This window comes from Apis cerana, linkage group LG4 (genome assembly GCF_029169275.1).
Source record: "Apis cerana isolate GH-2021 linkage group LG4, AcerK_1.0, whole genome shotgun sequence".
Lineage (NCBI taxonomy): Eukaryota > Metazoa > Arthropoda > Insecta > Hymenoptera > Apidae > Apis > Apis cerana.
The window spans coordinates 3870924-3883178 of record NC_083855.1 but is presented as its reverse complement, the minus strand read 5'-3'; the positions used below and the strand labels follow the sequence as shown (position 1 = coordinate 3883178).

Genomic DNA, 12255 nt, shown 5'->3' with positions numbered 1-12255 from the left:
TTTAAAATTACGTCATTCCTAAGTGATCCTCATTCATAATTCTAATTCTATCAATACGAACCGAAAAAAGACCTCAATCCAAAAAATAACAATCGATTATTAATTCTCCTTCTCACACAGAAGGGAATCCACAGTCTCGACAACGACCTAATCCCGTCGTCGCGATCGTTCCACGAAAACCGTTCCAGAAAACGATCCAGCGTATAAAGCCCGAGGGCGGGGGTGGATACGGGGAAAAATAATCGCGGGAGTGTATTACCGTATCATAGCAGCGTGACTCCGTCGACTCGCGTCCGCGGCTCATCTGAATAAATATCGTATTATAATTAAAGGAATCGTTCGAGCCATAAATCAATGAGGCCGGTTTATATATCAGCCCTCACCTATATAATGTGTACCGGTGGTGTACCACAGCGGGCCCCGCGCACGCCGTGGGGGGTCCCCCTATGCTAATGGCGCCCTCTCACGAAGCGCAAGAGGGCTGACAAGAGGCGCGGATAGAGAGACCACGGCGTCCGGCCCTGACCCTCGCGAGAGAGACAGAGAGAGAAAGCCATCCTTGGCGAGCACACGCCTCTCACGAGAGAGAGAGAGAGGAGGCCTCTCTCTGATCGGCCTCTGATCTTCGCCGACCGCGACCGCTTATCAATTTGTTAGCGAGCGCTGTTTGTTAAATCAAATCAAGGGCTTGCACGCCGTGCCGATAAATAATCCTGCTTAATATGTGTGCGCATCCTCTCTCTCTCTTCTCCCCACCGATTCTTCGTGTACATTACACCCACGTGCATGTCGGCCAGCGGGATCGAGGAGAGGAGGATGGGAGAGTGAGAGTACACGCGTTTCCATCCACGTGGTTTATTGATCCATCGATCGATCGATCGATCCATCGATCCATCCACCCATCGGGGTTCTCGGAGTCCCGAGCAGTCTCTCCTCGAGCTTCTCCTCTGTCGGCGTAGCCGGCTTGTCAGTGCCCCGATCGAGCTATCGAGACGGAGTGATTGAGCCTGATTTGCGGGTAGACCGGCGGCTGATTTATGGCGAAACTAGGAGGGTAGATTCTTCTGCGATACCGCCTTCGTCGACTTCGATCCTTGGGATCCCTGCCTAAGTGGAAGAAACTTCCACGAGGGAGAGAGAGAGAGAGAGAGAAAGGAAGGAGGGGAGAGGGTTTAATTTCGAAGAAAACGAAAAAGGGAGCACTTTAAATTTGATATTTCGATTAAGGATTAAGGATGGAAACAACGAGTGGAGTAAATTTCTTTATACTTTATAGTTATTGTCCACTGAGCGTAGAGAGGCAGATTCCTAAGCGTTAAATATCGGAGAGGAGGGGTCGGGGCGTTTATTATGACGAGTCGGGACACGACGCGGACACACGGTAGTTTATTTGGGTCTGGAATTTTGCGGGGCCCTGGGTACGGGGCGAACGGCGCGGCCGCGATTAACAAAGGGCGATACAAATTAGATTAAATCGCCGTAGGGGGCGGCATCACGGTGGAGAAAGGCGAATGATGATACCGCTTGATAAATAGACGAACGTCATGCGATGCCTAAACGGAGAGTCCGCGTTCTTCCTCGATACGGATGCCACCCCTCCCCTTCGCTCGTTCGAATAAGCCACTTTTCGAGCACGATCACGCCCTCCTTCCTCCCTCCACAATTCTTAATTCTTAATACCTTAATTCGATCGTGAGTTTTCTCGTCGACGATAACACATGAAACCGGGTTTCATTAAAGAGAAGAAATATTCGAAGATTCAATGATAAACACGTAGGTGAGAATAATTCAAAACCAACGATCCATATATATATATATATATATATATATATTTTAATACTGCTTACAATACTGCATACACGAATGCGTTTCGAGTCGGAGAACGAAAGAAAGAAAGAAGTCGAGGAGGGCGAGGGGGAGGAAAGCAAGGGGCCGTGGTAGAAATCCATCGAACACACCCCTCGAAGCCGGCGGCCTGGCGGCTGGCCAATATTTAATTACAGATAATTACCGGTTATAATGCGCGGCAGATCGGCGGCCTGCCGTTTAATTGATCGGCTTTACGGCCTGATTTGTGTATCTGCCGTTCGTGCGATCCGCCGTTAAACTTCGAGGCCCGATTTTTTTAATCCCCGAGCGTGGCCGTGGAACCCCCTCGTGTGCCTGCCGGTGCATCGTATTTAAACGGCATTACGCAATCCACCCACTGGATTCGTGTGTACGAAATAACCGACGCGCAAATCGTTCGCGAATCTTCGCTGTTATTAACGATATTCCACGTCTTTTTGTTATCCTTCACTTTCTATATTCGTTTATTATAACATTATATTATTTCGTACGGGCGGATTAAAACGTCTCGTTGATTGGAGTTTGAGAATCGCTGAATCGAATAAATAATAGAGGAGGGAAAGGGGGGCCGGTGTTCGATCGTCATTGCCGCGTTACATCAAGAGGCAATCCCTCGCGCGGTGTTTACCCGGATTTAAAAGATTGAAAATCGGTGAAACGCGAAAGTTGGGGATGGTCGGCTTCCTTTGCCGGGGTCGATGCATGCAGATCCGACACGAAATATCATTAATAGTCGTTTGCCGGATGGCCGAGCCCGGTAATCGATCCCTTCTGCGGTTGTTCGGGATCGGAACGGCCGAAAACCGCAACACGCTCGACTTTTACCGGCGTAGGCAGTAGTGGAGGCCTTTCGCCTCGTGATTTGTGTTCGTGTACTCGTGCTCACGTGCAAGTGCGAACGTCGATGCACCACCAGCGCCGGCCCTGCATAAATTCAAGCGAAACGATCGGCTGGCGGTTGCTCGAACCGATCGATAATTTAATTGTTCCTCGGTCGACGATATACATAATAACTCTGGAAACTAGGAAAGAAAAGAAAAGAAGAGAAAAGGATCGATTGATTTTTTCCACAACCTGACCTTTCAACCTTCCCTTCTCTCGAACAAACTTTTAATCCCCATAAAAGATTTCCCTCACTTTCTCCTACCCGCCCCCTTTATATCTCTCTCTCTCTCCTATTCCGCGAACTGTCCACTCCACGTTTCCTTACCGTCCATCGCCGAGTTCTCTCTCTCCCTGCTCTCGGCTTTGTAATTGCCCTGTGCGCCAGCGGCTCCATTTCGAGCAGCCAGCTCCGATACGGAGTCAAAAGGGGCCGCTTGCAAAAAAAGCCGCGGCGAATATACGGAGGGGGGGAGGGAAGGAAACCGAGAGAGAGAAAAATCCATCAAAAGCGGAAGAGCGGAGCGGATCTAGCGGAGCGGTTCCCACGTGTGGGGGCCTCGAAGAAGCGGCCCGGCCACCATTTTTGATGGCGCTTCCAGCTCGTAAATACTCGAAAGGGAAGAGAAAGAGAAGGAGAGTTTTGCTCGCGAATCCTCCTTCGTTCGACTTTCGTCCCTTCCTCCCCCTCGTTGCACACCTGACGAGGGCGAGGGGGGAGGAGGCGGTAAAAATGTCCACCGTGGCAACAACGCGGAGAGGATCTCGCGCGAGCACGCGGTGTCATTGTTCGTTTGATTGCCGGGCTCCCGGGCCGCTCGCGCTCGGCCCGCCTTTTATTAGTCGTCGATTAGCCTCGCTGTACGAGGTCCACGCGAGGGGAGCCGGCTTACGATCAACCACCGTGCAACTGCGTGACCACGGATCCCGATAGGAAACCCTCTTCGACTGTCGATGCGATTCGACTTCTTCTTCTTCTTCTTCTTCTTCTCTTCTCGGGGGAAGATCGATGGGGGATCGGTAGAATTTTATTTGGAGTGTCGCGAGTAATTGGATTATACGCGTTGAAAATTGAATTTTAATTAACGCGGCGTGGTGGAGGTGTCCCTGCGAGTGGAGGAACGGTATAATATAGCTTGTGCGGGAAATTAGAATATTCTCTTCCGAGAATTCATCCTGGGCCAATTTAATTAGATGAACATTCAGAAGTAGTCCGTGGCAGGGGCCGATATAACAATAATAAAGGGTGGGAGCGGAAAAGAGTCTGCGTCCATTAGTTACGTTGTGAGATCTCTTTGGGAGGAGAGGGCCTGCTCCAGATAGTCCGCACCGTCATCGTCCCGATACAAAGACAACGCCGCCACAAGGAGCTGGACGACGAGGTAGAAAAAGTGGCTATGCTAAATAATAGTCCTCCCGCCGGTTCGTTGCTCGCCTCTCCTCGCATAGTTCATTCATGAATCCGGATTCATGCGTTCCTTTAGTGGAAGAGGAGACCAGCCACCGCCACTATTGAAAAACTCCGTGCAGAGAAGAAATTCTGATCTAAACCTCTGCATTCCTCCCTCCTCGGTTCCTTTCAATATTAACAAGACGCCGCCGATCAGGGCGAATGCGAGATAGAATCGTTTTCGATAAAAATTTCGCTTATCCATCGAGAAAGTTGCTCCAACGGTTTCGTGTACAAATATGGAGATGCTCCCTTCTTTTACGTATCGAATCCTTCCGCAAGACACGTGAAATTTAACAAATTATAGAGGGAAGCGTTGAAAATATTAGAAATTTCTTCCCGAACGACCATTTCCTGGTCGCTAAATGGACGAGACTTTAAAAGATTTTCCAGCTACCTTTTCCTCAGGTAGCCTCTTCTCCACGCGCTATATTACTGACATCAGGTGACGAAGGTGAGCACCGAATACGAGGCCCAAGATCCATCGCGGATAAGACGAACGTTTCCTTTTCTCTCTCTCTCTCTCTCATTTCCGCGCGAGTGTATTAACAAGAAGAAGCTCGAGAGGCTTTCAACGACGATGGATTCGAGATTCGGATTAATCCTCGGGGATCGTTACGTTCCGGAAAATGAGGATCCGCTCGAAGCGATGGCGAATAGAATTTTCGCGACGACGATTGGAATTCCGCCGGGTTTATTGGTCGGTCGAGGAAGCTCGTAAAGATCGATTCGAGCGAGACGGTCGGTCGGTCGGTCGGTCGGTCGTAGACGTTCGAGGCTAAGCATCCAGACCAGTTGAACCCGAGAGTCGAGCAGCGTCCCGGAATAGTCAAAGGGCTCGCGAGACGTCCCCTTGTGGACGACATGTCGGCCGCGTTTTTCCTCGCCGTCACCAATCAAACGGGTTCGAAAGCGGGGGGCCGGGGTCGGTTGTTGCGCCGGCCGAGGAAAGAAATAGTCCTGTAACGGGATAAACGAGTGCTCGCCACCGCGCATTCCGATACGTAACGGAGAAAAGTGTGTAGTGTATATCGTTCCGTGGACGCAACGTGGATGTGGTTGTAAAAAATTTCCTGGAAAACGATCGTGTAACGTGCATATAAAATTCGAGTAATTTCAACCGCGGCAGCCAGGTCTTCTCGCTATTCGCGGAACCGGCCTCGGTGGAAGCAGTAAAATCCTTGCTGTATCGTAGCCGAGAGAGAGAGAGAGAGAGACGCGTTTGCGTACCAACGATCTCGACCTCACGCTCGAGAATCGTTCCTCTTTCTTTTACTTTTTCCTTTTTATAAGAATAAGAGAAGAAAACGACGATCGAGCACGTTCTTTTTCACCTCGAAACGGGGCAGGGGGATTCGTTTCGCGGGCTCGTCTTTCTCTCCCAATCGCGTAAATCGTAAACAGTTCACCACCACCGAGCGAGAAATTTCACCTCCCTGGCCCACCATCTGCCAACGCCATTTCCTGGCCCAACAGTGCCGCCCGTAATCATTATTATTCGCGGCCAAATAGCCGGTGGCTCTCTCTTTCCAGCCACTGATTGGCCTCCCTATCTTGAAAATACCAACTCTCCGCGGCCGCACCGCCGCATTAAACCTCGTTCACCGTTCGCTCGGGGTTAATCGTCCGTCGTTCGTATTGTTTGCCGGTCTAACTAACCATTTCACCATGCTTCTCAGCCAACTTTCAACCGGTCTATCGATATAAAATATTCCATTCAAACGTTGATGAATTTCTATCACAAAAGTGAACAAAATTTCTACAAAATTTCTTTCGTTAAGCTACAATTAATCACTCGATGTTACTCCCGAATAAGCGATTAGCAAAAGATCGCAAGTCTTTAACAATTTACAATCTGTCTCGAATCTCGTCGATCCTTGCCCCCTTACGGACGCGTATCTCTGCCAAGGATCGAAACGGCGGAACAGATTAAAACGATGGAGGGGAGACATTCCATCGGTTTCACGCGTCGCACGCCCGCATACAACTTCCGCCAATTATCGGTGGGCGTAGGGAAGGAAATGGGACGAGAGGGGGGAGAGGGAGGGACGTCTCGTTGCAGAATGCACGTCGAATGCAAAGCACCGGCAAGGTCGCGATTTCGAGGGAACCGGGAGAGTCGCTAGTGCCCCTCTCCCCCCTGCCCCTCCTCCGTCACCTTCGCGCAGGTAGTCGAAAGCGGAGGAACGAGGAGGTGGGCTCGAGCGGAGCGGAGAGGAGAGGAGAGAAGGAGACGAGCAGGAAGGCAGTCAGCCACCGTGCCGAACGAGAGGAGAGGAGAATGGCGAGGCGGAGGGTGAAGGCCCCGGGCGAGGTCACCCACCGCCCCCGCCCTCTCACTCCCCCGCACACCCTGATTACCCGCAGCCGGGGGCGGGACACACTGTAATGAGCATCGAAGAGGTGCTCAACTTCCACCTCGGCCGCCGAGTTTTCCCTTTCCGTTTCTCGAAAGAGAAAATCGTGGCGCGAAATATTTCTCTTCCTTCTTCAATTCGAAAACTCGAATAATTCGTAAATTAAAAGTGTCTACGAAAATACGGATACAATCGATCTTTCTTTTCAGTTTTCCCTGCCTGTGGGCCCGATTAATAATACGCGTGCAAGTTCGCGTCAATTGTGAATATAGGGATCGTCCTGGAGAGAAAGAGGGACAGAGAGAGAGAGACGCGATGGTAACCTCGATTCCGAAGATACCCGCTGAGAAGGTCGCGGGGAGCGTGAACGAAGCGAGGAGGGGACTCGGTTGAATGCGAGAGTAGCTCGGTCGGCTGTCGGCGAAGACACCCTGGATGATCGAGCGATGTTATTTTAAGTTTTTCCCTCCCTCCATCTTGTCCTAATCGGCTGTCAGCCACCCCCGTGACTGGGGTCGTAGGCCATCCCCCTCCCCCAGCTCAGGACATGCGCTACGTGACGCGGAAGAGGAAGGAGGGGGAGGGTGATCTTGACACAGGGACCCCCCGCGGACTAGATTCGCCCCTTTCGAGAGCGGGGAGATTCGCGCCGAGGAGGAGGAATCATACCCCTCGAGGGGTTGGCTTCGAAACGTTTTACACTCTCATAACCGGGGAGGGGGACCTGTTGATCCTCGTCGCGTCGAAAAATCGCCAACCACCACTCGAAAAGCGGTTTTCACAACACGCGCGCCTCGTCATCGCTCGCGATTGACGATCTCGGTGGCCTCGAAATGTGGAGCTGTGTTAGCTGATGAAATTAAATTGGATTGTCCTCTCCTTCCTTCTCCCTCCTTTATTATCGAATAAAAATCCTTCCGTATACGAGGCGCAATGAGCACACAAGATCGCTTTAAGAACGACTTTCTATTCGAGCTCTTAAAAAAAAAAGAAGTGAAGAAAAATAAAGACTTTTCAGCGGTTAGATAAATTCGAAAACGATTCCATTCCTTCTTTTTTTTTCCTTAATCTCGACCCCAAGAGAGACAAGATTTCATAAACGCGTTTTAATCGATCCCCTCGTAGACAGTTTTAAAATTTCCTCATCGGCCTGTTCCCGTGGCCGCGAAATTTCTTGCATTAGCATCCCCCTCTCCCCACGAGAGATAAGAGCCATAGTAAAACCCTATATCGTCCTATAAATATTCGACGAGTGGCTCGAGTCCGGTTGTTGCAAATATCCCGGGAGAAGGATAAAGCGCATAATAAAAATTATAGCCGCGGGCCGCGATACCGGGAGGGAGAGGAGTAGGGAGGGGGAGGAGGAGGTGGAGGAGGGTGACTGGTGAAATTCCAGCAGAGTCCTCGAACTCTGGAATAGACCGTGAAGATGAAGTCGCTCCAGGAAAGTTAGGATGACCTCGCAGGGTCCTGCGGCTCGTTTGATGGACCTCTCCTCCCTTCTTTTTCTCCCTCTTTTTCTCCCTCCCCCCTCTCTTCTCCGTTCACGCATTTCCACCGGGATACCCGTTTACACCGAGCCGAGTTTGGTGGCACATATTATATACCTGCGGAAAGGAGGCAGAACGAGGGACGAAACCGAGGGGAGGAGAGGTTAAAACGAAGAAGAAGAAGAAGAAGGAGAAGAAGAAGAAGAAGTGAAGGAAGTGGAGGAGGAGGAGGAGGAGGAAGGAGAGAAAGAGGGGGGCTCTCTCTCGTCCGCAGCGTGCTTATTGCGTGATATTAGCCACGGTGGCTGGCGGAGTAATCATAATCTCGAAAGAGGGACAAAACACCAGGCCCCGAATCGCATAACGCTGAATTTTACGACTTGTGGCATAGAGGACAGGCGACCGGATGCAACGTGACTTTTTACCTCCCTCTAACGTCCCCGGCTTGATGTCAACAAGAAGGTGGCGGAAACCAGCAACACCCCAAATGGGATCCCTTCGGGGGCACGAGGGGGGAACAGACCTCGGATCGAATCGAATCGAATCGAATCGAATCGGACGGTGTCCAAATTCTTCGAGCTGATCGAGAGTCACCGGTTGAAAAAAAAAAAAAGAGGAAAAAAGTTCGCATTTCCTTTTTTCCAAAAAGAAGAAAAAACTTTTCTGGAACAAGCACGAAATTCTAGGAAGCGAGCGGATCGGATTCGAAACGTCGAAAGCGAGAGAAACGTAAAACGTTTCCACTTTCTATCTGAAACGATCTTTCCAGGAACCCGATCTAATTTACGCGTTTGCATAAACCTGGCCGCGGTTTCCAGGTAATAAATAAATAGAAAAGGAGGAAACCTTCGAGTCGCGGAGGTGGGAGGAGGCGTTACATCGCGATCGTTTCGCAATCGTATGAAATTGCCGCGCTCCCGTTCGGTCCAATCGGTCAATGTAACAGGAACGTAACAAGGAAGGAGCGGAGGGAAATTTCCCCTCCGCGCGGAGGTTTCTTGTCCGTTTCTTTTTTCTTCTTTTTCCTTCTGAGAAACGTACCGCGTGCGCTACCATAGATATACGCACAATCTCAAAGGGAGATGCGTGACTCACTTACCGTAAGGTCGATCCGCGATCGGCTGCTCGCACGAGTCTGAAACAAAGGAGAAAATCTCGTGTCAGACGAATAACCCTTTCTTTTGCTCCACGAATAATCTTACACGAAAGGGAAACGAATAACAACCACTCGTATCCCGAGACAATTCGAAAACGACCCTGATCCCTTATGACACGCTGTCGTCCATCCCCCGTAATTATCTTTTTCAATTTGCATACACGCGTTCGATTCGAGCCGGGCCATCGTTGGAGCGCTAATAACAAGCGGCCCTCGGACTGTGCCGTGGTTAAGCAATTTCGGCAAGGGCCACGGATCGAGGCTCGCAATTTTAACTTTAACGCTTTAACGATCGAAAGGATTCCATCGATTTATGCACCGTAATATCTTCATTCGCCGCGTAACGATGATATGTATAAATATTCAAAATTCGAAAACTTTCCTCTCTTACTTAAAATTGCATTTTAAAACGCTCCGACGAAGGAAACGATGTTTCAAGCTCGATTGGAAATGGACGGGAGGCTCGTGAAATATTTAACGTTTCGCGGAATCATTTAATTATAGTCGAGCATCGATATTGATCGAAACGCCGGCTTTTCCACGCTGAAAAGTTTTCCGCTCCGCGTCCATGGACGCGACAGGTGCTAGGTCAGGCCTAGCCTGGAGCTTGTGATTCAAGGCGATCGGCGAGGGACTAATGGGAGCTGGTAGGTCATCGGATATCGTAAACGTTTCATTCGATGGTGAGTGTTAACGGCCTCATTAGATGGCGCGTACGCGTCATCCGTCTAAACGTGTTGGTCGTGGAAAAGGAACAAGAAGATTTTTAATGAAACGATCGCGCTTCGGAATTCACGCCTCGTGCAGGAACAATAAAATTTGGCAAACTGTATTTATTTTTTCTCTAAAGAATATACATATTTAATCAAGTATCGCGAGCAAGGATGTGGAATTGTATTCAATCGTTTATCGTTCGTTCAAAATTTAATCGATAAGATAGAAGGAATATATAGTTGTTGTATAGAGTTGAATCTTATAACTCTCGGGAAATAACATGGCCAGTCATCCACGTAAGGGATGTATAATAATGGACAGGGTCGTCCGGCTGGCAGTGCGATCGAAAGTAAAGATTAGATTCGACGGGACAAAACATTCTGCATCTGGTATTCCGTCGAACCTGTCGTCGATGGAACAACGACATTGGTCAGAACGAAAGCGACTCTCAATACCATTCATTCGAATCATTATATGTATTTTCTTGCTCTTACTTTCGACGATTCCCTTTCCATCTCGTATTATTCTCGTGGTCTTCCATTTTCTTCCGTGTCCATCGTACATCGATTAATAACTAAATCATATCGCGATGCAAATCAGTTTAGCTTCCGGAAATGTCTTTGTATCTATCAATATTTGTTTCCGATTACCGAGAAATATTGGTTGCTTCATTTTTCTTCGTTTTGTTATCTCTTTGCTGTAACTGATTATAATAAAAAGAAAAGATAAACAAATAAATAACGTTATTGATAATTTCCAAGATGTTTAAAACGAATTCGTTTAAACGCGATACCTTGCATTTATTCTTTCATTTATTTATAAAGCGAACACTTACTCTTTTGTACGATATATACGAACGAACGTGCTCGATCTATAATAAATCTACGTGTTCAAGAGATGTATATAACGTGATAAAAACGATCTAAAAGAATTTCTAAAAAAAAAGAGACGTTAAAATTATATAATTTACATTTTCCGTATAACAACTTTTCGAAAACGCTGGATTCCAATCTAAAAGAATCAAACTTAACGACAAAACCATTTTCCCAATACGATGTTATTAACTTCCGTTCGATAATGATAATAAGAAAAAAAAAAAGAAGTCAAAAAGGAAGGAGTTTACAGAGATCGTTGACAGAGAGCGAGAAAGCGAAACGCATTTCGTTTAATCGGTTGTCGGGCGTTGTATTCTAATATTTCCCGCGAACCAGCGGCGCGCCACCACGAATTCTAATTCGTGCTGGGCCCTGGAGGTGCCAACGGGGTCGCACGCGATAGTCGATAAATATTAAACGACTTTCCACCTGGCCGCGGCTTCGCCTCTTTCGACAGAGGAGTGTGGCGGGGCCGGGTGTAAGAGGGACTTCCGAGAGGGAGATGACTGAATGTTAATTAGCGAGGCGTGACAAGTGTTGAGCAATCCATCCATCCATAGCGGCGTGCAAAGAGGGAGGAGCCTGGGCAAACGCACTGGATAATTAACGAGACGGAGACCACGCGTCATCAGCTCCCTCTTTTCGCATCTTCCTCCTTCTTGCGTTTAAAATTCTTGATTGGACGGTTTATCCATTTATCCGGACGACGAAAGTTTCGAAATCGAGAATTTTAACGACACCCAAGTCGTCCGATTTTACTTTCGCGGGATTGTAACTGTATTCTCGACCGATCCATCGAAACGGCTTAAGCCGGTTTAAGTCGGTTGAAAACGTTCCAAGTTCTCTATTCTTTGCTGGAGATATATATATATATAATTCGTTATTCAAATATTATCACTAATCCGAGTTCTCCATTTTCTTTCAGTCTCTCTGATTAGATCGAGCAAATGTAGATTAATAAAATGATCCGACAAGCATTTAATTAACCAATCATTATCTTAGCGCGATTGGCAAAAGACGGATGGAAATTTAAACGTTGATCGAAAGAGGAAGAGGAAGGAATAGAAGAACAATTCGTCTATCCATCGACGTTCCCCCCCCTTTTTTTGCGATAGCAATTAGCCCCGGATGGAGAGAAAAGGGAAGAGACGAAGAGGTACGTGTCAAAAAGATCAAGATTCAAAATCCTGTCGTGGAGAATGGCGGACGACGGGCGGTCGGGCTCCATCCCCCGCTCTCGAATAGATGTATCAGTGTAATTAACAACAAACAATGGCCCGTGGGACGCGCGCGTTCGATATCGTACATTAATCGATTAGCCAGCACCGTCCGGGGCCCGGAGATATGCGGCGGGGCCCCGGGTTGTTAATCATCCCTGAGCGCGGATGCGTTTGTACTCTCCGACTCCCCTCCTTTCCGACCGTGAGAGAAGGGAGCAAGTGGAGGAGCGGGACGGAGAATAAGGAAGAATGGATCTTTTGCA

General features: G+C 48.6%; 1 protein-coding gene across 6 annotated transcripts in view; it reads right to left on the bottom strand.

Moving 5' to 3' along the window:
* Positions 1-12255, bottom strand: part of LOC108003627 (protein nubbin-like) — a 109792-nt gene that overhangs the window by 75067 nt on the left and 22470 nt on the right. For 4 of the 6 annotated variants that reach the window (XM_017066026.3, XM_017066024.3, XM_028669626.2 and 1 more), the window contains exon 2: positions 9127-9162. The exons of the other annotated variants lie outside the window; for them this stretch is intronic. In XM_017066026.3, coding sequence (XP_016921515.1) covers positions 9127-9162 — 36 coding nt within the window. The remainder of the gene's footprint in view (positions 1-9126; positions 9163-12255) is intronic. 6 annotated transcript variants of the gene reach the window in all.